We start from the raw sequence: 26,060 nt of genomic DNA, 5'->3' as shown, positions 1-26,060 counted from the left end.
AGATTTTTGTCTAGTGAGAGAAGTTAACCATTTAATACAAGTATTGGCTGCTTCTTTGATTCATAGTAGTCAGGGGAAAGTAATATCATTCATGACTTTTGAGGGAAATCCGGCATTCTGTTTTGTGTCAGTTGTAATTTTATCTTGTTGAGGTAAATACTTGTGTTGCAGAAAGCTCTTATGTAGTTCATGTTCATGATAGGTGTATTGAGACTTGTTATAAAATAATGTAATAAAGTACCATGCAGAGCAATAATAACTGTAATCTTAAGTTTCATAAACTGGGAACTTGCAGCCCCACAGTAACCAGCAACAATCTTCCGGTCCTCCCATAGATCTCTCTGGGGAGTTTGGAATTTGTTGTCTCTGTTGTAGTAGTGTTATCTTTTCAAATCTCGCTGGTTAATAGGATGAGGAGGAAGGAAGTAGTTGCTTATTGACAGGTTTCCCCTAATGTGAAAAGTTGGGGGAAAAATAGTTAATAGAAAGACTTAGTGCCAGCTCCTTAGGGCTGCTTCTTGAGGTGAAGTAATGGATGTTGATGGGATTTGACAAGGGTGGCAGGGAAATGATTCTTTATGATTTACATCATGCAGAACCATCACAAGGAAATACCTATCATTACATATGGATAAGTTGTCACACTGAATCTGACCTGAGCAATGAACAAGGTACAGGGATACCTTCATTCACAAGGAACAAGATAGAAGGCACAATACGAGATTTTGGATGGATGTGGGATTGTTAAAGAGTGGGACTATACTTTGACTTGCCCAACCCCTTTGTAAAGGGGAAGGGTCCTATTGGAATATGTTTGCATATACAGGTATTCATGTATGTATGTCAGTGCTGATGGTTCCAATGATAGATATCTGCTTGTGGTGGTCCTGCAAGATGGACAGCAGACAGAATCATCTCCCTGCTGTCCATTTTCAAAATCTGTCAGCCCCCTCACCTCCACATTACTTGGTCTCTGGACTCGGTCCAAAGTCTCTTTCTGTCAACTTCAACAGTATATATCCTACAACATTTCACATAAGGATAGCTGACAACTAGTGACTGCATCCCTCATCCTACTTCTTTCAGCCACCAATATAGAAATAGTCCCATGCTAATGTAATATAGATGACATTCAAAAGCTTCCTCTCAGAGATCTGTAGGGTCCAATGATCCTTCACAAGCACTGAGGGGCTGCAGGTTTCCAGTCCATGAAATTCAAGACAACAACAATTACAGACGCTCCTCTACTTACGTTCATTCGTTTTACGTTTTTTCGATTTTACTGAAAGTGCCGTGCCTCCTCCTCCTCCTCCTCCCCCTCCCCTCCTCATCCACATCTCAATTTATGTTGCTTGAATTTAATTTATTTGAAATTAATGTTATTATTGTACAATGTTATGTGTATAATTAATGATTTAGGGGTGTTTTGTAAGATACGGTAATAGAATTTACGGATGTATAGTACAGTAACAACTTACATTCATTTTCAACTTAAGTTCGGCTGTTCGGAACGTAAGTTGAGGAGCGTCTGTATTGTAATCATTGTCGTCATCATCATCTGAGCCTGGTAGTGAAAAGAGTGTAGAGGGAAGGGAGGCTTTTTGGATAGATTTAGATTAGTGCTCAGAGTTTTGGGAGGAATGTCAATGTAGTGGTATTGGGAGATGTTAATGCTAGACTAATGGATGAACCAATATAGTCGTTGGGAAGTTGCTTAGAGAATTTGGGGAGGAATGTCAATGTAGTGGTATTGGGAGATCTTAGTGCTAGTCTAAGAGATGAACCAATAGATGTGGTGGGGAAGTTTGGAGTGCCTGGTAAAAATCATAGTGGAGAGCTGATGGTGGAGATGTGTTTAGAAAGAGAGCTGATAATAGGTAACACAGCATTCTAAGAAAAAAAGTCAAGCATAAGTACATATGGGAGAGGTTGATGGTGGAAAGGTGGTTGATAAGGCATTACATACATACATACATATACCAAGGCTTTTTCCCCCTTCCAAGGGAGGTAGCCAAAAAGGGAAAGGCATAAAAACACTCCCACCCATTTCATCCCTAAATACACTCCACACCCCTCCCACCCTTCCTCTCATCTGAGCACCTCCTGGATGACGGGTCATCCCTGCACCCTGCCCACCGCCCTGGGTCAGAAGCAGTGTCGCAAGACACAGTACATCCACAGCGAGGCCGCTTCATTTAATCGGCGACCCCCCCATCTCCGTCCCCCTTTGCATATAAGGCGAGGACGGGGAGAAATCCCTTCGGGCTGCGTCAAAATTTACTCACACATACTACCCCACCCCCCACTTCCCCGCCCATTCCTCCTCATGCAGTCACAACATCATCCATATACAACCATTCTCCACTCACCTCTGTCTTCCGTCCTCTCCCTTCCTTCCTCAACAGACATTCCCCTCTTTACAAAGGATTACAAAGGCAAAGCATGCCGACAGGAGACCTTTTGATCCATATCTAGGTCGGATGCACAAAAAAAAATCATATTAATAATAAATTAAAACTATAACAATGTAAATAACAATTAAAATACATAAATAAATGCATTGGTATAGTTGAATAACAAACAAACAGGTAAATAGTAAATGATAATAAATTGACATATAACTAATAATAAATGAAAATCAGACAGACAAATTATAACAAAACAAAAACAAATAATATAACATAAATTATAATCATTACAGCATCTTACTTAGGTATTTATCTAAATGATTCTTAACCCCTTCCATACGGTGCCGCACACGTAGGCGTCATGGGGAGCGAGTGTATTCGCGAGGCTGCCATATCGGTGTCTTGATTATATTTATTGTAGTCGCCCCTCCATAATGACATTCTTTCTAATTCTTTTGTAATCGCATTTTCTATGATTATCAAAATTCACGGGTGAAGAGAGAACGATCGATATAAGCGGTGACTATATTTTATGATGCGAGTATTATTACGACACGTCGTACGGCTGGCATTGGCTGCTGCCACCGAGATCTAAGTCCATGACGCCTACGTGTGCGGCACCGTATGGAAGGGGTTAAAGCTTCGAACTGAACTACATTGCACTACCTGTGCAGGAAGTTTATTCCATTCATTAACTACACGGTTGGCAAAGTTGTTTCTACCTACTTCCAAATTGAATCTATTTCCGGACAGTTTGAGACCATTGTTTCTTGTCTGATTCTCATTCAATGTGAAAATTTTTGCACTTTTGATGTCAATTCCCTTTAAAATCTTAAAGACCTGTATCAAGTCACCTCTGAGTCTATGCTTTTTTAGGGAAAACAGATTCATGTGCTTAAGTCGATTTTCGTATGATTTATTTTTGATATTTGGAATCAGTTTTGTGGCTCGCCGTTGTACTTTTTCCAGTCTGTACTCTTCCCCAGAGCCCCCTTCACCCCATCCATCCACCTCATCCTAGGACGTCCCCTCATGTTCACTCCCTCCACATCTGCCTTCCATACCTCTTTTACTAGTCTTTCTTCACTCATTCTTTCCATGTGTCCAAACCATCCTAATATTCTTTCATCAACCCTATCTCCCAAATCCTTTTTCACCCCTGTTCTCCTCACCTCCTCATTTCTCACTCTATCTAGCCTAGTAACCCCCACCATACTTCTCAGACACCTCATCTCAAACACATGTAGTGGTATCCAGAAGAATAGAAAGAGTTCTAGATGTCTCTGTTTTAAGGGTAGAGAGTGGGGAAATATCAGATGATTTTTTGGTGGAAGGTAAGTTGAGAGTGGAGTGTAGGTGGAAAACGAGGAAAAGGGCAGAAGGTAGAGAGATGCTTAAAGTAAACTTTTTAAATGAGAAGGAAAAAGAGCAGGAGTACTAGATGAAACAGAGAAGTGTGGGAGGTGGTCGAGGAGAGAGTAGAGGTAGGAGTGGAAGAGGAGTGGGGGTGTTTCAAGGAGTAAGTGACATACATACATATTCCAAAGGCTCTTTCCCCCAAACAAGGGAAGTAGCCAAGAAACAAAGGCATAAACAAATGTCCTCTTTGGGGCTACAGGGAGAAGGATGCCTAGTCCAAACCCCGTCCTGTTTTTGTCACCTTTTACAACTTAAGTGGAAATACTTGGTGGCAGTATTCTTTTCCCTCACCACAGGGTTCAGCAAAATGAGAAATGAATATTTAGAGAATTGGTACAGGATAGTAACAAGAGTGGGGGGACAGCATTAACAGAGAGACACTCACAATATAATAAAGTATCATTATTTCTCTATGAACAGAGATTTTCTCTACCACAGACAAAATGATGTATGGCTCTGGTCCATAGGTGCACCCCGTATAGACCCTAAAGTATCAGGTGCATGCTGCTGAGCAGCTTTCAACTCCACAATAACATGCAGCCAATACCCCAGGTTGTGTGTGGATGCTATATTGATGCAACCCAAAGGGATTTCTCCCAGTTTCTGCATGAGGGGATGGGGATGGGGAGGGGAGGGGTCGCCAATTAAGTGAAGCGGCTTTGCTGTGGATGTAGTATGTCTTGCTGCATTGCTTCTGACCCAGACAGTGGGCAGGAGACAGGGAAGACCCGTCATCCAAGAGGAGCTTAGATGAGAGGAAGGAAAGGGTGGATGGAAGTGGAATGGGTGGGAGTGGGTGCATGTTGTATGACTTGGATACCTCCCTTGTGAGGGAAAAATCCCATTGTATATAGATTATCATTGTTGTTATTGCTGTTATATTTTAATTATTATTATTACTATAATAGTTATTATAATTATTATTAATATTATTATTAACATTATCGTTGTCATCTCTATCATCATCATTATAATCATTATCATCATCATTGCCACCATCATAATCATCATCATCATCATCATCATCATCATTGTCATCTTCATTGTCATCATCATCAATTATCTCTGATAAGATTTTACTCCACTGCTGTAGTAGGCCCATTACTTTTGCAAGTTTAAGTCAGTTGTGGTGATAGCATACTGTTACAACTCAAACTGATGTAGTTTTATTATTTTTTGTTTTAAAACAGGAGTATTTGTTGTATAGGTGATCAGAATTTATTCAAATTAAACATTTTTGTATTTTTCAGTTACTCTTACTTGCTACAACAAATATCTTGTGCTCCAGATTCCTTGATTCATATTGTTCCAAGTGAAGAGTTGGTGTTCAGTAGCTGCAATATTGGAGCTTCAGCCAACATTGTGGTCAGCAACCCCGACAGTGCACCCATTGCTTTCAAGGTACCTGCTGTTCTTCAACTTGCATGCAGTACAAAGAGTTTAGTATGTAAGATGACATGTGATAAAGGGTATACACACAGATATTTTTTTAGCATATGCTGCCACTATTTACACCTGTGTCATCACAAAGAACTTAGATGGAAGGGAAACAAAAGGGTGATGGATGTGAGTGGGTACACCTTAGACTTGACTAAGTTCCTTATAAAAGGGAAAAATCCTTTTGGTATATATATTTAGATAGAAAGTCATTAGATTCCTGAATATCAGTGGCATTCAAGCAATCTGTTTTGCAGTCATATCTATAAGGGGACAAGTGTGATGGGTATCTGTTTGTGGTGGTCCAGCAAGATGGACAATAGAGCTGCCCATTTTCAAAATCTATCAACTGTGGAGGTTCAACCCAGAGGGGTTGATATTCAGTCTCCAGACTGGATCACACTAAGACCAATGACAGATATATGCATGTAGTAAAATGTCCTTGTTTATTCTCTTAATTGGTAGATACCATGCCATGGATGCATAATTAAATATAGTTCTTGAGTTGTTTATATTCAATAGAAGTCCCATGTTTCAACACTTTTGGGACCAAATAGGTATCAAACCAGTGCAGTGCACCTTTCACCCCATCCATCCATCTCATCCTTCATCGCCCCCTCATGTTTACTCCATCCACCTCTGCTTTCCACACTTCTTTTACTAATCTTTCTTCATTCACTCTTTCCATGTGTCCAAACTATCCCAATACTCTTTTCATCAACCCTATCTCCCAACTCCTTTTCCAGCCCCACTCTCCTCCTCACCTCATTTTTCACTCTATCCAACCTAGTAACCCATACCATACTTCTCAGACATTTCATCTCAAACACATTTAAACTCGCTCTTCCTCTCTTATGTTCCATGTTTCTACTCCATACAGTGCTGTTGGCACAATCACTCCTTCATACAATCTCCTCATAACATCCATCCCCAAATGTCTATTCCTCATTACACTTTTTAATCCCCCAAGGCATTTACTTGCTTCTTTCAATCTACATTCTACCTCCACCTCTACTCCTCCCTTTCCTGCCACATTTGCCCCCAAGTATCTAAAGTTATCCACTTCCTCCAGCATCTCTTCCTTAGTACTCATCTCCAAATTGCTGCCATCCTCTTCCCTTGTACATCTCATCACCTTAATTTTACCCACATTTATCTTCAACTTCCTTCTTTTACACACATTCCCAAAATCTATCACTAGCTTCCTTAATCCTTCCTCTGATCCTGCTACAAGGGCAGCAGCTACGAGCATTCACAGATTGGTTGCAAAATAGGATGAGAGAATCATATGAAAGGTACAAAGAAAAAAGAAGAGAAGTAAAGCATAAGATAAAGGAGAGCAGATATGAAATGGGGAAGAGTATGACAGAAAATTTTTAAAGTAATAAAAAGATGTTTTGGAAGGAAATTAAGAGAGGAAGTTGAAGCAAATCAAGTAGAGAAGGAAAAGTAAAAGGTGCAGATGGAGAGATGATAATGGAAGAGAAGGCAGTAAGAGGAAAATGGGCAGAGTATTTTAGGGAGTTGTTAAATGTGTAGGAAGATAGGTAGGGAAAGTTGGTTGAAGTGGGAAGCACTAAGAAAATGACAGTGAAGAATGGGGAAAATGGAGGATAAATAAGGAAAGACTAGGTGAAAGCAGTTGTTAAAATGGTGAGAGCAGGTAAGGCACCTGGTTAGATAGGTGTCATGCAGTGTCTAAAGAAGGGAGGCAGTGATGGTGTGGACTTCAATATCTCAAAGTGCAGCTTATTAAACCTAGGGTTACACAACCCCAAAAGCAGATATAGCTTAGATAATGCATTTGTAGAGAAAACTGAGTGCGAGAGAGACAGGAATTCTAGTGAGTCCTGCCCTCAAATCCAGAAAATAGTACATTAGTCAGGAATTGACCTAACAGAGCATTAGGTTTCATTGCTAGGGTGGTTACGAATAGAAGTCCAGAGGTAATTATCAAACTCTATCTGGTGTTAGACCCATCCTTGACTATATGGTACAGTTTTGGTCTCCATTCTATAAAATGGATATCAATTCACTAGAATCAGTACAGAGGAGAATGACCAAAATGATACATGGGCTCAGAAATTTACCTTATGAGGAGAGGCTTAGGCACCTTAACTTGTACTCTCTGGAAAGACGCAGAGTGTGGGGTGATCTAATAGAGGTGTTTAAGTATATCAAAGGCTTTAACAAGGATGATGCAAACAAGGTCTTCCTATTGAGACAACAGGGCAGGATTTGCAGTAATGGATTTGAATTGGACAAATTTAGATTTAAGAAGGAAATAGGGAAGAATTAGTTTACTAACAGGGTGGTCAATGAATGGAATAGACTTAGTAACCATGAAGTGAGTGCTGAAACCATCAATTATTTTAAGAAACGGTTTGACAAGTTTATGGATGGGGATGACAGGTGGTAATGGACATAGAACTGCCAATGTAGGCCATATAGTCTCTTGCAGTCTCCTTCATTCTTATGTAATGTTTGTCTAAAAGAAGGTAGAGTGCTGGAGGACTGTATGAGTGCCTGTATAGTTCCACTTTACAAGGGAAAAGGGGAGAAGTGTGAGTGTAGTAGTTTCAGAGGGATCAGTTTGTTGAGTGTAGTTGGGAAGGCTTATGGGAGGGTTTTGATTGAGTGGATTAGGAGAGAAATAGAGGGAGTCATTGGTGAGGAAGCATGTGGGTTTAGGAAAGGTAGGGGTTGCATTAAAACAATAATAACACAAAATTAGCTTAGCAGCAAACTTCAGTTATATCAGATTCAGCCACCATATAGAAGACACACACCACCTAATACTACATTATCCCTGACGACCGACGACCGACGCACCATTCGACGTAAGAAAGACTTTCCCACAGACTCAGACTATACACCCTTCATAGACAGTCAGACAAAACTCATAATGCATGGTCTCAAGCACTCATCTGCCTGTGGCCCTGATAACATAAGCAACATCCACCTAAAACACATTGGACCACAAGGTATACACGCACTCACAAACATTGCAAACTACAGCTATTCACACAACACTATACCCGACATCTGGAAGCATGGTAAAATAATCACCATTCCAAAACCGAACAAAGGCCCAACAATCCCAACATCGCACCGCCCAATCACACTTCTCTGCACCCCCTCTAAAGTCATTGAACGCCTAATACTTAAACTTGTCACACCATATATTCCCCTTGCTGACTCACAACACGGTTTTAGGCCACTACACTCCACAAACACTCTTCTGACAAACCTCACACAAAGAATTTTAGATGGCATCAATTCAGATAGGCCCCACCACAGAACACTTCTTATAACATTGGACATTAGTAAAGCTTTTGATGCTATCCCCCGCCACAACCTAACAAATAAAATATATAACACAGACATGCACAATAACACCAAAAGATGGCTGGCCAATTATCTGGCAGGCAGGAATGCTCATGTGTCATATAATGGCCAATCATCGCACATCAGAAACATTAAGAACGGAGTACCACAGGGCTCAGTTCTATCCCCCACATTGTTTAATCTATACATGCATGACTTACCCACGCCAGACACCTCAGAAATACAAATCTCTTCCTACGCAGACGACATAACAATCACATGCACACATCGTAACACAGACAAAGCTGCAGAAATAATCCAGCCTTACCTTGACACACTCAACACATGGTTCATCACAAACAGACTCAAAATAGCTCCAACCAAATCTACAGCAACACTTCTCACCAACTGGACAAAAGAACACAAATACATACCTCATCTCTACATCAACAACACTCTAATACCACACACAAACACACCGAAAATTCTTGGTGTAACATACGATACATCCATGTCTTTCAAACAACACCTCACAAACATAAAAAACAAATGCACACCTAGACTTAACGCACTTAAGTCAATCACTGGAACAACATTTGGACAAAACAAAGAAACTAATATAACAATATACAAACAATGCATACGCTCAGTGATGAATTATGCGAGTCCTGCATGGGCTCCTAATCTCAGTGAGACACACCACAACACCCTTCAAATCATACAAAACAAAGCCCTAAAAACAATTACAGGCTGCACAAATACATCACCTACAGACCATTTACACCATGAAACAAAAGTCCTCAAAGTCAAGGACCACCTCGACATGAGAGGCACACAAACACTTGCTGCAGCCACCACAAACACATCACACCCGCTACACTACATAGCAGAACACCCACACACACCAAGAAACATTAAAACTACACCCATAGACCTTTATTACACACAGATACTCTCTTCTCTTCCTCCACAACCACCAAATACCAGCCTCCGGAAACATATTCATAATCATATCACTCACCGCTCCATTAACACACTGAAAGACAACACACTGCTGCATGCCAGACCCCCTGATATCCACCCTTCTGAATCCTCTCTCCCACGAAAGGACAGAGTCCACTTGGCCAGACTGCGATGCGGTCACCACCCAGCACTTCTAAGCTACCAGAAGAGGCTGGACGACCGTGTTGTGAACAGCTGCCCAGGATGTAACACTTCACCCCATACCATACAACACATAATGGAAGACTGCATTATACACAATCATGCACGCAAACAACACAACATACACTCTATAAAGGATTTGTGGGAAAACCCAGTTTCGGCTGTGGCCTTCCTTGGGGAGACGGGACTGCTCGGACAGACAGTCTAGGGAACGACAACAACAACAACATTATCCCTTATTGCAGACAACAGTACAAGATCTCTTCATTGAATGATGAATGGTTCAAACTAATGGCTATGGCTGACATACCAGGGGCCAGATGTTGATAGAACTATATGTCAAGTCACAACCAAAGAGGAGCTAATGAAGGGAAGGAAGAGGGTGGAGGGGAGTGGAGTGTGATAGGGATGGAATGGGTGGGAGTGGTTTTTATGCCTTTGTTTTTTGGCTACCTCCCTTATAAGGGGGAAAAACCCTTTGGTATATGTATGTATAAAATTGGTGAAAAAGAAGTAAAGAAAGAGGGATCTTAAAAAAACCTGGGAGTGATTATCACAAAAAATATGTCCCCTGACAAACATATAAACAAAATTGTTGGCAAAGCCTATAACTTGCTAAGATCAATAAAAGTGGCTTTTACCTATATGGATGAAGAAATAGTAAAGAAAATACTAGTCACATTGATACATATACATACATATACCAAAGGCTTTTTCCCCTTACAAGGGAGGTAGCCAAAAAACAAAGGCACAAAAACCACTCCCACCCACTCCATCCCCATCACACTCTGCCCCCCTACACCCTCTTCCCTCCCTCTTATCTTGGCACCTCCCAGACATTCCTGCATCTTGTCTACTGCCCTGGGTCAGAAGCAGTGCCGCAAAACACAGCACATCCACAGCAAGGCTGCTTCATTAAATCGGCAACCCCCCACCCCCTCTCCGTCCCCTCATGCAGAAAAGGAGAAGACGGGGAGAAATCCCTTTGGGCTGCATCAAAGTTTTCTCATACATACTCCCTCACCCCCCATCCCCCACCCATTCCACCTTATACATCACAACATCATTCATATACAACCATTCTCCATTCAACCCTATCTTCTGTCCTTCCTCAACAGACATTTCCCTCTTACCCAAAGCCCCTTTCACCTCATCCATCCATCTCATCCTAAGTCGCCCCCTCATGTTCACTCCTTTCACATCTGCCTTCCACACCTCTTTTACTAGTCTTTCTTCACTCATTCTTTCCATGTGTCCAAACCATCCCAATACTCTTTCATCCACCCTATCTCCCAACTCCCTTTCCACCCCTGTTCTCCTCCTCACCTCCTCATTTCTCACTCTATCCAGCCTAGTAGCCCCTATCTTACTTTTCAGACACCTCATCTCAAACACATTCAGACTCCTTCTCTCTTCCTCTCTTATGTTCCATGTTTCTGCTCCATACAGTGCTGTAGGCACAATCACTCCTTCATACTATCTCCTTTTAGCATCCATTCCCAAATGTCTGTTTCTCATTACATTTTTTAATTCCCCAAGGCATTTACTTACTTCCCTCAATCTACATTCTACCTCCACCTCCACTCCTCCCTTTCCCACCACATTCACACCCAAGTATCTAAAACTATCCACTTCCTCCAGTCTCTCTCCCTTAATATTCTCTTCCAGTCTGCTGCCACTTTCACCCCTTGTACATCTCATCACCTTACTTTTACCCACATTTATCTTTAACTTCCTTCTTTCACACACTTTCCCTAACTTCCTTCTTTCACACACTTTCCCAAACTCTGTCACTAACTTCCTCAATCCCTCCTCTGATCCTGCTACAAGCGCAGTATCATCCACAAACAACAACTGGCTTACCTCTCACTTTTCTCCATTTCCTTTAACCATCTCCAATCCCTGACCCACCACCCTTGCATTTACCTCTCGCACCACTCCATCCATGTAAAAATTGAATGGCCAGGGTGACATAACACATCCCTGATGAAGTCCCACCTTTCCCTCAAACCACTCACTCTCTCCATTTCTAATCCTGACACACGCTCTACTACTCTCGTAAAAACTCTTGACAGCTCCCAAAAGCTTGCCTCCTATCCCATATACCTGCAGTACCTCCCACAGTGCCTTCCTGTCTACCCTGTCATAAGCCTTTTCCAGATCCATAAAAGCCCAAAAAATATCCTTACCTTTTCCTATAGCTTTCTCTCATATCTGTCTTACCACAAAAATCTGATCTACACAACCTCTACCTGTCCTAAACCCATACTGTTCCTCACCAATTACTCCCTCTGTTCTTCCCCTGTCCTCTCAATCAAGACCCTCCCATAAGCCTTCCCAACTATACTTAACAAGCTAATCCCTCTGAAACTACTACACTCACACTTGTCACCTATTCCCTTTTAAAGTGGAATTATACAGGCACTCCTCCAGTCCTCCGGGACTCTACCCTTTCTTAAACAAACTAAATAGCCTCACCAGCCAGTCCACCATAATTTTACCCCCTTTTTCAGACATTCTGCATGGCATCCATCCAGACCAGGTACCTTACCTGCTCTTATCATCTTAACAACTTCCTTCACTTAATCCTTCCGTATTATTCCTCCATTTTCCTCACTCATCACGGTCATTTTCTTTGCACTTCCCACTGCAACTACCTGTCCCTCCCTATCCTCCTTCACATTTAGCAACTCCCTAAAATACTCTTCCTGTCTTCTTACTGCCTTCTCTTCCATTATCATATCTCCATCTGCACCTTTTACCTTTTCTTCTCTACTCGATTCGCCTCTTCTTCTTTTAATTTCTTCTCAACACATTTTTTTTTATTACTTTCAATTTTTTCTGTCATACTCTTACTCCATTTCACGTCTGCTCTCCTCTTCTCCTCTTTTATTGTATGCTTTACTTCCCTTCTCTTTTCTTTGTACCTTTCATATGATTCCCTCATCCTATTTTGTAACCAATCTGTGAAAGCTTGCTTTTCCTTTTCTACAACCTTCTTTGCTTCCTCATCCCACCACTCACTACCCGTCCTTCTATTTCCTCCTATCCTCCTTCCACACACCATCCTTTCACACCTTGTGACTCCCTCCTTGAACCATCCCCATTCCTTCACCATTCCTAGTTCTACTCTATCCTTCACTCCCACTCCTCTCTCAGCTTCTTCTTATACTCCTTCTCCTTTTCTTTCTCATTTAAGCAGTTCACTCTAAGCACCTCTCTAACTTTTGTCCTTTTCCTCTTTCTCCATATATCCTCCACTCTCAACTTTCTCTCCACCAAAAAATGTTCTGATATTCCTCCACTCTCTCCCCTTAGAACATGTACATCCTTAACTCTTCCTATTATACTCCTATCTATCACTACATAGTCCATTAACACTCTGTCTACCACCCTTCCATCCACCACCCTCTCCCATGTGTACTTATGCTTGACTTTCTTCCTAAACACTGTATTTACTATCATCATGGAACTCCACATTTCCCAACCACTCCATTTATTGGTTCATTTCCTACCCTAGCATTAAGGTCTCCCAATACTTTCACATTGATGTTTCTCCATAATCCCTCTATGCACTTATTTATATCAATCCAAAATGCCTCCCTTTCTTTTACACTTTTCTCACTACCAGGCCCATATGCACTTACAAAAACCCACTTCTCTCTTCCCAGTTCCACCTTCATCCACATTAACCTTGAAGAAACCTTCCACTCCACCACATGTTTACCTATCTCTTTACTTACTACTATAGCCACCCCTTCTCCCCCTCGCCCTCTCTTCACTCCTGAGAACCTCCCAACTGAACTCCCAAACTCAAATTTGCCCCTCCCTTTCAACTTTGTTTCACTCAGTGTCAACACATCTATCTTCTCACAAACAAACTGCCTATCTCTTCCCTTTTACTCTCATCTATACCACATCCATGCACATTAAAAGACCCAAACCTTAGGATTCTGTTTGGAAAGCTCCTTCCAGACCCTCTTATGCCTTTGCTTTTTTTACGAATGTCACCTTTGGGGCTACAGAGGGTATGATGCCTAGACCTATCCCAATCGCACTTTTGTTACCTTCCTTTAATGACTCAATTGGAAACACTTGATGGTAGTATTCTCCCCCACCACAGGGTTCAACAAAAAAAGGAAATTAACATTCAGAGAAGTGGTACAGGACAGTATTAAGAGTGGGGGACAGCATAATGGAGGGACAATCGCAATATAATGAAGCGTCATCATTTCTCTATGGATAGAGATTTCCTCAATCACAGACAAAATTATGTGTGGCTCTGGTCCGTTGGGACACCACCCCATATAGACCCTAAAGTATCAGCTGCATGCCACTGAGCAGCTTTTAACCCCACAATAACATGTAGCCAATACCCCAGATGGGTATGTGTAATAAAACCACTTGGAAAATAAAATGAAAGGTGACCGAACATTTTCGTCTATTCAAGACATTTTCAAGATACAGAGTAAGGGTAGTGACATTATATATATATGCACAAGAAACACTAGGAGGGAAATTAGGACAAGTCCATTGTGACCTCATTATCTCAGCACGGCCGAGCATATGACCCAGCTACTGTCAACAATTTTATTTGGGTATACACTGAAGATGTAATATACGAAAGCGCTCTGCTTCGTTAGTTTCCTTTTTCCAAGTGGTCTACTTTGCATAAGTGAACACACTTATTAGCATATATACATATATATATTTATATATTTATCTTTTTTTGCTTTCTTCTCTTTAGATAAAGACCACTTCTCCTGACAAATATCGTGTAAAGCCATCGGTGGGTGTCTTGGGGGCTGAGGAGAAGCAAGAAATTTTTGTCAGTGTAAGCGAACATCTAACACCTGCTACTATCGTCAGGGACAAATTTCTTGTTATGGCCACCAAGACTACTACTCTCCAGATGTCATCTCAAGATTTATCACAATTGTTTAAGGTTAGTGTGTATTTATTTATTGATTTGTATGTGTATATAGTTGTGCTACTGAAGATTGAAATAATTCCTCTCTAGACACTACTGGTCATGAGTTTATTTGAACTCTTATATTTAGAATGTATTAATTTTAAATGCTTTAGATTTGTTATATTGTAATAATGCATTCTGCTAATGATCTGAAGTATACATTCTAATATATACATACTTATACATCTGTCCATAAAACAAGGGCTTATAAGGGAGGAGTCCCCTTGTTCATCTCATCACCTTTTACCCTCCCATCCATTCCACTCCCATTAACCACCCTTGTTAACCCCTCATCTTAGCTCCTTGTGGATGAAAGGTCATCCCTGTCTCCTGACCACTGCCCAGGTCAGAAGCAATGCAGCAAGACTCTGTACATCCACAGCAAGGCCACTTCTGTTAATTGGCAACCCCCCTCCATTCTCCACTCACCCCTATCCCCTGCCTTCTCCCTTGTTCAACAGTCATTCCCCTCTTGTTCAAAACCCCTCTCACCCAGTCCATCCATTTCATCCTCAGTTATCCCCTCAAGGTCAATCCATCCACCTCTGCCTTCCACACCTCTTTTGCTAATCTTTCTTCACTCATTCTTTCCATGTGTCCAAACCATCCCAATACTCATTCATCAGCCCTATCTGACATCTCTGTTTCCACCCCTGCTCTCCTTCTCACCTTATTTCTCACTCTATTTATCCTTGTAATCCATACCATACTTCTTAGACACTCCATCTCAAATATATTCAAATATCTCCTTTCTACCTCTCTCAAATCCCAAGTCTCTGCCCCATACAGTGCCATTGGTGCAATCACACCTTCATATAATCCCTTCTTTGCATTCATTCCTAGATGCCTATTCCTCAAGACACTTTTTTAATCCCCCCAAAACATTTATTTGCTTCTCTCAATCACCAACCTACCTCTACTCCAGCCCCTACATTTCCTGCCACATGTGACCTCAAATACTTAAAACTATTCATATCCAGTCTCCTTTAAGACTTACTTCCAGCTCACTGCCACCTTTCCCCTTGTTCATCTCATCACCTTTTACCCACATTTACCTTCAACTTTTTTCTGTCTCCATTCCCAAACTCTGTCACTAACTGCCTTAATCCCCCCTCTGACCATGCCACAAGTGCAATGTCATCTGCAAATAACAACTGGCTCACTTCCCACTTCTCTATTATATATATTACTACTCTATATATATACATATACATAAATATATATGTATATATATATATATATATATTTTTTTTTTTTTTTTTTTTTTTTTTTTTTTTTCACAAAGCCTCAAAGAGGGATCAGCTTGAGAAGTGTAGTTGGGAAAACTTATGAGAGGGTCTGGATTGAGAGGGTTAGGAGAGGAACAGAGGGAGTAATTGGTGAGGAACAGTGTGGGTTTAGGACAGGTAGGGGTTGCATAGATCAGATTTTTGTGGTAAGAGAGACATGTGAGAAAGCTGTAGGAAAAGGTAAGGATGTTTTTTGGGCTTTTATGGATTTGGAAAATGCTTATGACAGGGTAAACAGGAAAGCACTGTGGGAGGTATTGCAGATATATGGGATAGGAGGAAACTGTTAAGAGCAGTCAAGAGTTTCTATGAGAGTAGTAGAGCTTGTGTTAGGATTAAAAATGGAATGGAGAGAGTGAGTGGTTTGAGGTAAAGGTGGGACTTTGTCAGGGATGTGTTATGTCGCCCTGGCTGTTCAATTTATACATGGATGGGGTGGTGCGAGAGGTAAATGCAAGGATAGTGGGTCAGGGATTGGAGATGGTTAAAGAAAATGGAGAAAAGTAGGAGATAAGCCAGCTGTTGTTTGCTGACGACACTGCACTTGAAGCAGGATCAGAGGAGGGATTGAGCCATCCTGGCTCATATATACTTATGCTTGCCTTTCCACTATCATCATTTCCTTTTAAATATACATTTCTAATATCTCCAACCTAGTTCCTGCCATTCCATACTTCCTTGTTACACTATCATCTATCAGTTCATGTACTCAAGCATTGAAATCCCCCAACACATTTACACTCCTTCCAAAACTCTTTACAGCCATTTGAATCAATTCAAAATGTTTTTGTGATAGTAATTTTTGGGACATTTGTGCCATGCTTATAGCAAAGTATGCATTTGATTTTTGTTTCCCTTGTTATCATATAAATATTTAACATACCAGTGTTTTTTGTATTTATTACTCTAATGGATGATAAATGTATTTCAGGCTGTCAACAAAGAAGAGGTGTATGAAACACGTATGAAAGTAGGTATAGCAGCAACTGATGTGACAGAGTCACAGTTAAGTAGTCAGCCAACAGCCAAACCAGTACCTGACCTTGCAGCTAAGGTGAGTCTTCAAGTGTATGCAAGATTTCATTCAACTTTGTTAACCCCTTAACCACCATTGCAAGAATTGACTTTGGACAACAGAAAAAACTCTAATAACCATCCTTAAGCAATTTATAAGAACCTATCTATCCACATACCAAAGGCTTCTTCTACCTTATAAGGAAGGTAGCCAAATCAAAGGCACACATCCACTCTCACCCATTCCACTCCCACCCACCACCCTTGTTTTCCTTTTATCTTAGCTCCTCATGGATGACAGGTCATCTTTGTATCCTGCTCACTGCCTGGGTTATAAGCAGTATAGCAAGACACAGCACATCCTTAGCAGTGCTGCTTCACTTACACGGCAACCTCCCCTCCCCATCCCCTCATATGAACCACTCTTGACTATGCCTCCACAACGTGGTTCCCAACAATTGGCAAGAACAACTTGCAAACTTCACAGAATGAAGCACTGAGAGTAATAAAAGGATGCATCAAATCCACCTCAATTGGACACCTGAATACAGAAAGCAAAATTCCTATAGTACATGAAAATGACAGGAACACAATTTTATATCTAAACCCTTAACACAACACACCTGTCACACTAAACCTCACAAACACTACCAACAGAATGCAACAGAAAAATTACACCACCAGCATACACTCAACCCTCCATAAGGACCCCAGGGCAACAGATCCTCAATTTAGCAAACAAAAAATCCCATCCATTATAGAGCCGGACAATGGCCCAAGCATCTGTTGCTATGTACAGTTGTCCAATCCAACTCACTCATTCATTGTTGCATAATACTCTACAAGGATACATCAATCCATACATGCACCATGCCACCCAAGAAAGAACTTTATTTCTGTTCATTTATTTAATATTTACCTGTTGTTTGTGTTAAAACTAATCAATAATACAATATTACCGTATTATATTCAGGCACAGTAAAAGAAATCAATAAATGTATACCATACCAAATTACCAGCAACAGTCATTTGTCCATTATTTGCCAATACAGTCTGTTCTTTTTACATTTGGCAGAAACAGACTGGTCTTTGCACACATTTGCATTAAATGGAGGGTTAAATGTATTAATCAGACATTCAAAACAACCAACCAACCAACTATACCACACAAAAACACAACTCAGATCACTAGACAAGCCCTATGAGATAGACCAACAAACTCAATATTCCATCAACAACCCCTGGACATAGCATCTCAGACAAAAACTTCCATGTATGGTAAAAACAACTTTGGTATGATTGCATTCGGGACACTATCTAGCATTGAAAAACTGACACAGAATAGGCTTAGCCATAGATTACAGCTGCTTTAGATGCAACCACCATACAGAGGACACAGAGCACTTCATACTACAGTGCCCCACACTAAGAATCCCTAGACTAATACATCTTCCCTGAGTGGCTTGTGGATCCACCCAGAGATTGTTGCCAGTTACAGGAAGGCTGCTGGTCTTCTTGAAGGGAGACCATGAGCAATGGATTGATTGATTGATCACTTTCACATTACTTCACATACCACCTTAGGCACACATTAAACAACCTCACTAGCCAATCCAATATAACAGTTCCTCCCTTTGTCAAACACTTCATGTGACACCTATCCAGTCCAGTTGCCTTACCAGCTTTCATTATTGTCAATGCTCTTCTTATGTCATCTTTCCTATAGCCAAATAATTTTCTTCTTCCATCACAGTAATTTTCCTCTCACCTCCCTCTACCACAATCAGTCAATCCCTAACTTCTTCCCCATTAAGCAGTTCTCTGAAATACTCTATCCTTCTTCACATTACTGCCTTTACTTTCATTAACAAGTATCCATCTGCACCCTCTATACCTATGCATTTATTTATTTTGTTTATTATTATTTATGTTATGATTTTTATTTGTATACTTATTTATCATTATTATAATTTTATCATTTAATATTTTTTATTATTTATTATAATATTATAAAGCAGGTAAGGCACCTGGTCTGGATGGATGCCATGTGGAATGTCTGAAAAAGGGAGGTACAGTGATGGTGGACTGGTTGGTGAGGTTATTTAATGTTTGCTGGAGAGAGGGTAGAGTGCCGGAGGACTGGAGGAGTGCCTGTATAGTTCCTCTTTACAAGGGAAAAGGGGACAAGTGTGAATGTAGTAGTTTCAGAGGGATTAGCTTGTTAAGTGTAGTTGGGAAGGCTTATGGGAGGATCTTGATTGAGAGGATTAGGAGAGGAACAGAAGGAGTAATTGGTGAGGAACAGTGTGGATTTAGGACAGGTAGAGGTTGTGTAGATCAGATCTTTGTGGTAAGACAGATATGCGAGAAAGCTATAGGAAAGGGGAAGGATGTTTTTTGGGCTTTTATGGATCTGGAAAAGGCTTATGATAGGGTAGACAGGAAGGCACTGTGGGAGGTTATGCAGATATACGGGATAGGAGGAAAGCTTCTGGGAGCTGTCAAGAGTTTTTATGAGAATAGTAGAGCTTGTGTCAGGATTGGAAATGGAGAGAGTGAGTGGTTCGAGGTAAAGGTGGGACTTCGTCAAGGATGCGTTATGTCGCCCTGGCTGTTCAACTTATACATGGATGGGGTGGTGCGAGAGGTAAATGCAAGGGTAGTGGGCAAGGGATTGGAGATGGTTAAAGAAAATGGAGAAAAGTGGGAGGTGAGCCAGCTGTTGTTTGCGGACAACACTGCACTTGTGGCAGGATCGGAGGAGGGATTGAGGAAGTTGGTGGCAGAGTTTGGGAGAGTATGTGATAGAAGAAAGCTAAAGATAATGTGGGTAAAAGTAAGGTGATGAGATGTACAAGGGGTGAAAGTGGCAGTAGACTGGAAGTGAGCATTAAGGGAGAGCGACTGGAGGAAGTGGATAGTTTTAGATACTTGGGTGCAAATGTGGCAGGGAAAGGTGGAGTGAAGGTGGAGGTAGAATGTAGATTGAGAGAAGCGAGTAAATGCCTTGGTGGATTAAAGAGTGTAATGAGGAATAGACATTTGGGAATGGATGCTAAGAGGAGACTGTATGAAGGAGTGATTGTGCCAACAGCACTGTATGGGGCAGAAACATGGAACATAAGAGAAGAAGAGAGAAGGAGTTTGAATGTGTTTGAGATGAGGTGTCTGAGAAGTATGATGGGGACTAGGCTAGATAGAGTGAGAAATGAGGAGGTGAGGAGGAGAACAGGGGTGGAAAAGGATTTGGGAGATAGGGTTGATGAAAGAATATTAGGATGGTTTGGACACATGGAAAGAATGAGTGAAAAAAGACCAGTAAAAGAGGTGTGGAAGGCAGATGTGGAGGGAGTGAACATGAGGGGACGTCGTAGGATGAGGTGGATGGATGGGGTGAAGGGGGCTTTGGGGAAGAGGGGAATATCTGTTGAGGAAGGACAGGAGAGGACAGAAGACGGGTAAATGGAGAATGGTTGTATATGGATGATGTTGTGATTGCATGAGGTGGAATGGGCAGGGGGATGGGGGGTGAGGTAGTATGTGTGAGCAAAATTTGACGCAGCCCGAAGGGATTTCTCCCCGTCCTCTCATTTTATGCAATGGGGGGACGGAGAGGGGGGGTCGCCGATTTAATGAAGCAGCCTTGCTGTGGATGTGCTGTGTCTTGCGACACTGCTTCTGACCCAGGGCAGTGGACAAGGTGCAGGGATGACCCGTCATTCAGGAGGTGCTAAGATGAGAGGGAGGGTGGAGGGGTGTGGAGTGTATTCAGGGATGGAATGGGTGGGAATGATTTTATGCCTTTTTCTTTTTGGTTACCCCCCTTGTAAGGGGGAAAAGGCCTTGGTATATGTATGTATGTATAATTTTTTTCACATCCAACCTAGTTATGGACCAAAAGATCTCCTGTCGGCATGCTCCTCCTTTATAATCCTTTGAGAATAATAGACTCACAATGCTATGCTTGAACCCCTAAGCACATCCTCTTCTCATATTGCATCACACAAATGCAGTCTACAAAACACAGCATGAAAATTCCAAAAATTCATGTGTCTACAACAACCTACCCCAGTACTATACCTCTGTATCCATCCAAAAACTTTTACAGGTAAACACATCAGAAAGTTCAAGCTATAATAAAGCAACAGATTATATTACTTGAGAAAGATATAATCTAGCATATGATCTGTTATGTACTAAATATTTAGAATAACAAATAATGATATAAGATCAATTAATTTTTTCCAGATGGACCACTTAATCCATCGTGTAACATCACAAAATTAAAACTATAATAAAGCAACAAATTATGTTACTTGAGAAAGATATAACCTAGATTATGAACTGTTATATGCTAAATATTTAAAATAACAAGTAATGATGTAAGATCAATTAATTTTTTCCAGATGGACCACTTAATCCAGCGTGTAACATCAATTGAAGATCAGTTAAGGTCTGCACGCCGGCTAGTTTTTATTGCCCTTGTGATTATGGTAGCAGTACTGTGCTTCCTGGTAATGGCATCCAACAATGCCACCAATGCTGTCCTTATGCAGGCACAGCAACATTTCAATGAGATGGCTGCCATCAGTGCACAGAAAACAAGTACAGTTGAACTTAAGCCACAAGAGGAACTTTAGGCATCTAGTTGTGAAATAATGATTCACAGATTCACAAATGTGTATTGCATAATGTTACCAGGATGAAGATTTGTCCTCTCTTATGATTACTCTTCATTAATGTTTTCTTCATTAATTTTTGTACTTTAAACTTTGGTGTATAAGCAAGTAAGAAATTAATGTTTTCTGTTAGGCTATGTATGGTAGTGGTAGCTATTGATTTTTTTCAGAAATTTTTCACCTTATTTTTTCTGTGATTGAGGGCATTTATTGCAAATAAGTATAATGAACCATTTTTCTACCTGGTTTCATATCTTGTTTGTTAAAAAGAGCATGTGAAAAGGTGATAGATTCCTCTGCAATGCTGTGAATAAAATTAAGTGATGATCAGGGATCCTGTATAAAGTGTGGGTTCTTAGAGCAGTAAGAAACAAGAAGATAGGTTATGATTAAATGTATTTCTTTTTTGTATGCAACCTCCCAGTATCATAGGCTTGTTATTGATCATATGACCTATGACTCATACAAATAGGTGGACCTTCTGCACATAATTGACTTTGTCCACTATTTGTATATAGCTCTGGAATCCAAAACAGACTTATTCACTACTTAAACAAATTATATTAGTCCTTTAACTGTAGCACTTAGAAAAATTACAATCTTTTCCAGGAAAAGCTAATTTTTGTATGAACTTTTTTAACTTTAGTAAGAAGATTTTTTTTTTTTTTAGTTTCATTAGATTTAAGTAGATTATGATGTGTGTGTGTGTGCATGTATATAAATATATATATATATATATATATATATATATATATATATATATATATATATATATATATATATATATATGTACACACACACACACACACATATATATTTTTCCCAGGTAGAAATATGTGAGCATTACCCATTTACAATTTCAGTCTAGTCGGCTTCATAGTTTCTTTTGTACTACAATAGATGCATGTTTATTGGGAGTAGTTAGCACAACAGCTCTCCTTAGTATGAGAGGCAAGTAATTCATTTGAGTTAGTGGAAACATTCTGAAGTAGAACCATGTTTGTATTTTGCATGTGACATGTTTGTGAAGTTCCATGATAACTCATATTTATTAAGTGATGCCATATGCATCACATTACTAATTAGGTACCTCTTCTTCTCCTTTATGGAATATCCAATTATTTTTTCAGTGAGCTTGTTTCATATACGTCATCATACAAACAATTATCTCCTAGTACTAACTGTTGTTAGTAGACCTTGACTAGAACTTTTGACCAATTGACCCTAGAAGTTGACTGGATTTGTGTTAGGAATTGTCATGAAACATGTTATCAAGTACAGTAGATAAGGCCATGGTTATGCAGGAACTTAAACTTGACAACCAGTCACTGACAGCTAGGAATGATACACTTTAGACCTCACTTTATTTTAGATTTGGTGTGGATACATATAACAGGGTTATGAGTTTTTATTTTACTTAGTTACATCTCCATACTTGTATTGTTATTTTCATAATTTATTTTCTTTCTCCTTGTTAAATGGTACCTTGTATCAGCAATAGGTTCTTGCTAGTGGTGGGCTTCAGAACCTATCAGTACCCTCTGGAGATGCAGCCATGATTGGTTCCAAGATACTTTGTATTTTGCTCAATTATATCTCCAAACTTGTATTTTTATTTTCATAATTTCTTTCCTTTCTCCTTGTTATCTGGGATCTAGTATCAGCAGTAGATACTTACTAGTGGTGGGCTTCAAAACCCATCAGTTCCCTCACTTCCATCTGGAGGTACAGGCTTGATTGGCCCCAAGATCCCTCTGTCAACTTTGGCAATTTTCCATACTTTTTTTTTTTTTGTATGGAGAGCTGACAACTAGCAACTGCATCTGCTGCTTCTACTACTACAGCTGCTGCTGCTCCTCCTCCATCTCCTCCTCCTCCTCTTAGCTGGTGACAGTAACAGACCCACACTAATACAACACTGGCAACACATTTCTTCCTAGAGATATGTGGTAGGGTTTGAGTATTACTTTTAGCTAATTGAGGCTGCAGATTTCCCTTCAGTGAAACTCAGGAAAACATTCATCATTAAGTGGAGCCACAACTCAAAAGTATTTTGCTCTTTGGCGTCACGAATAAGGTGTTGATTTTAAGTTCTTGAGTAATCATGGTTAAGGGATGCTGAAGCTGTAATCTTCTGTTCCTAAAAGTAGCCAGAAGAAAGATGGAGAGTATAGGTTTAAGTAAGATTAATTTTAGCCAAGCCTTTCCAGGATTCATTTGTAACTTGTTTTTCACTGGTATCGGGTGAGAGCCATTTGTAAACAATGATAACTATTTAGTATGAGAGTGTTGTGAGAATATTATTGTATAGGTCATTTCTGTGTATGTGGAGGAATCTTTTATTTGTTTATGATAATGCTTAAAATGCTGAACAGTTGTTGAGAAGGAAGGATTTCTCATAGAATGAAGTTAACTTACAGAAAATATGAAGCTGTTAGATTAAAGCCTTCTATGACTGCACTGTGATGAATTAGTGTGATTGAAAACTCATGTGGTGTGTATAGTGTTGGTGGCTTGTTATGAATGAAGCTGTTTTATATCTGATATTTATATTATATATACATATGGGTGAGTTAAAGGAGTGGGATGGGTAGGAGTGGGTGCATGTCTTAGCTGGCTACTTCCCTTATAAGGGTGAAGAAGCTTCTTAATATGTATATATGTGTGTGTGTGTGTGTTTAGGTTAAGCCTCGTGTATGTATGTGTATACATATATATATATAATATATATATATATATATATATAACGTAGAAACCACTGTTGGAGTAGAAAAGACTGGAAACGGGGAATCTATATATTTCGATTGCAAACTGCAATCCTCTTCAGTAGAGGAGTGCAGTTTGCAATCGAAGTATATAGATGCCCCGTTTCCAGTCTTTTCTACTCCAACAGTGGTTTCTACGTGATTGACAAATGTGTGATTACATTTTTCACCTGTAATATATATATATATATATATACACACACACATACATACATACATATATAAAGAAAAATGGGAGATAATCCAATTGTTTGCTGATGACACTGGGCTTGTAGCAGGATCATCAGAGGAAGGATTAAGGAAATTAGTGACAGGGTTTTGGAAGGTGTGCAAGAGGAGAAAGTTTAAGGTAAATTTGGGTAAAAGTAGGGTGATGAGATGTACATGGGGAGAGGATGAAAACAATTTGTGAGTGTTAAAGGAGAGAGCCTGGAGGAAGTGGATAGGTTTAGGTATTTGGGGGCGCATGTGGTGGGAAAGGGAGGAGTGGCAGTGGAGGTAGACTGTACATTAAAAGAATCAAGTAAATGTTGTAAGGGATTAAAAAATGTAATGAGAAATAGACACTTGGAAACAGATGCTAAGAGGAGATTGTATGAAGGGTTGATTCTGCCAACAGCACTGTATGGGGCAGAAACATGGAGCATAAGAGAGGAAAAGTTTAAATTGTTTTGAGATAAAAATTCTCAGGAGTATGGTAGGGGTTACTAGGCTGGATGGAGTGAGAAACAATTAGGCAAGGAGGTGAATGGGGATGGAAAAGGAGATGGGAGATAGGGTTGATGAAAGAGTATAGGGATGGTTCGGACAAATGGAAAGAATGAGTAAAGAAAGATTAGTAAAAGAAGTGTGGAAGGCAGAGGTGGATGGAGTGAACAAGAGGGGGTGACTGAGGAGATGGATGGATGGGGTAAAAGGAGCATTGGCAAAGAAGGGAATGTCTGTTGAGGAAGGAAGGGAGAAGACAGAAGATAGGGATGAGTGGAGAATGGTTGTGTATGGATGATGCTGTGATGCATGGAAGGGAGTGGGTGGGAGATGGGGGGTTAGGGAGTGGTTATGTGTGAATGATATTTTGACACAGTCTGAAGGGATTTCTCCCTGTCTTCTCTTTTTATGCATGAGGGGATGGAGAAGGGGGGTCTCCAATTCAATGAAGTGGCCTTGCTGTGGATGTGCTGTGTCTTGTTGCATTTCTTGTGACACAGGGTGATGGGCGAGATACAGGGATGACCCATCATCCAGGAGGAGTCAAGAAAAGAGAGAGGGAGGGGTGGTGAATGGGAGTGGAGTGGGTAAGAATAAAATGGGTGGGAGTGGAATTATGCCTTTTGATTTTGGCTACCTCTCTTGCAAGGGGGAAAAAGTCCTTGGTGTATATATATATATATATATATATATATATATATGTATATATATATATATATGTGTATATATACATATATATATATATGTATATTAATATATGTATATATATATATATATGTATATATATATATATATATATTATATTAGTGAATTTAGAAGAGATCTGAAAAATTAGCTTCCCACACAGAGTGCTGGATATCTGGAATAATTTAGATAAA

At 40.2% G+C, this 26,060-nt stretch overlaps 1 protein-coding gene across 4 annotated transcripts in view; it reads left to right on the top strand.

The window, feature by feature from the left end:
• LOC143017824 (motile sperm domain-containing protein 2-like) overlaps nt 1–23,316 on the top strand; it is an 89,190-nt gene extending 65,874 nt beyond the window's left edge. For all 4 annotated transcript variants that reach the window (XM_076172747.1, XM_076172746.1, XM_076172745.1 and 1 more), the window contains exons 7-10: nt 5,116–5,228; nt 14,503–14,700; nt 16,948–17,070; nt 21,437–23,316. In XM_076172747.1, coding sequence (XP_076028862.1) covers nt 5,116–5,228; nt 14,503–14,700; nt 16,948–17,070; nt 21,437–21,670 — 668 coding nt within the window. In that variant the 3' untranslated portion in view covers nt 21,671–23,316. The remainder of the gene's footprint in view (nt 1–5,115; nt 5,229–14,502; nt 14,701–16,947; nt 17,071–21,436) is intronic.
• The last annotated feature ends 2,744 nt before the right edge of the window (nt 23,317–26,060 follow it).

This window comes from Oratosquilla oratoria, chromosome 33 (genome assembly GCF_046742065.1).
Source record: "Oratosquilla oratoria isolate Oo_2021 chromosome 33, ASM4674206v1, whole genome shotgun sequence".
Lineage (NCBI taxonomy): Eukaryota > Metazoa > Arthropoda > Malacostraca > Stomatopoda > Squillidae > Oratosquilla > Oratosquilla oratoria.
Note: the sequence above shows the minus strand (reverse complement) of the source record. Positions and strands in the feature narration are given on the sequence as shown.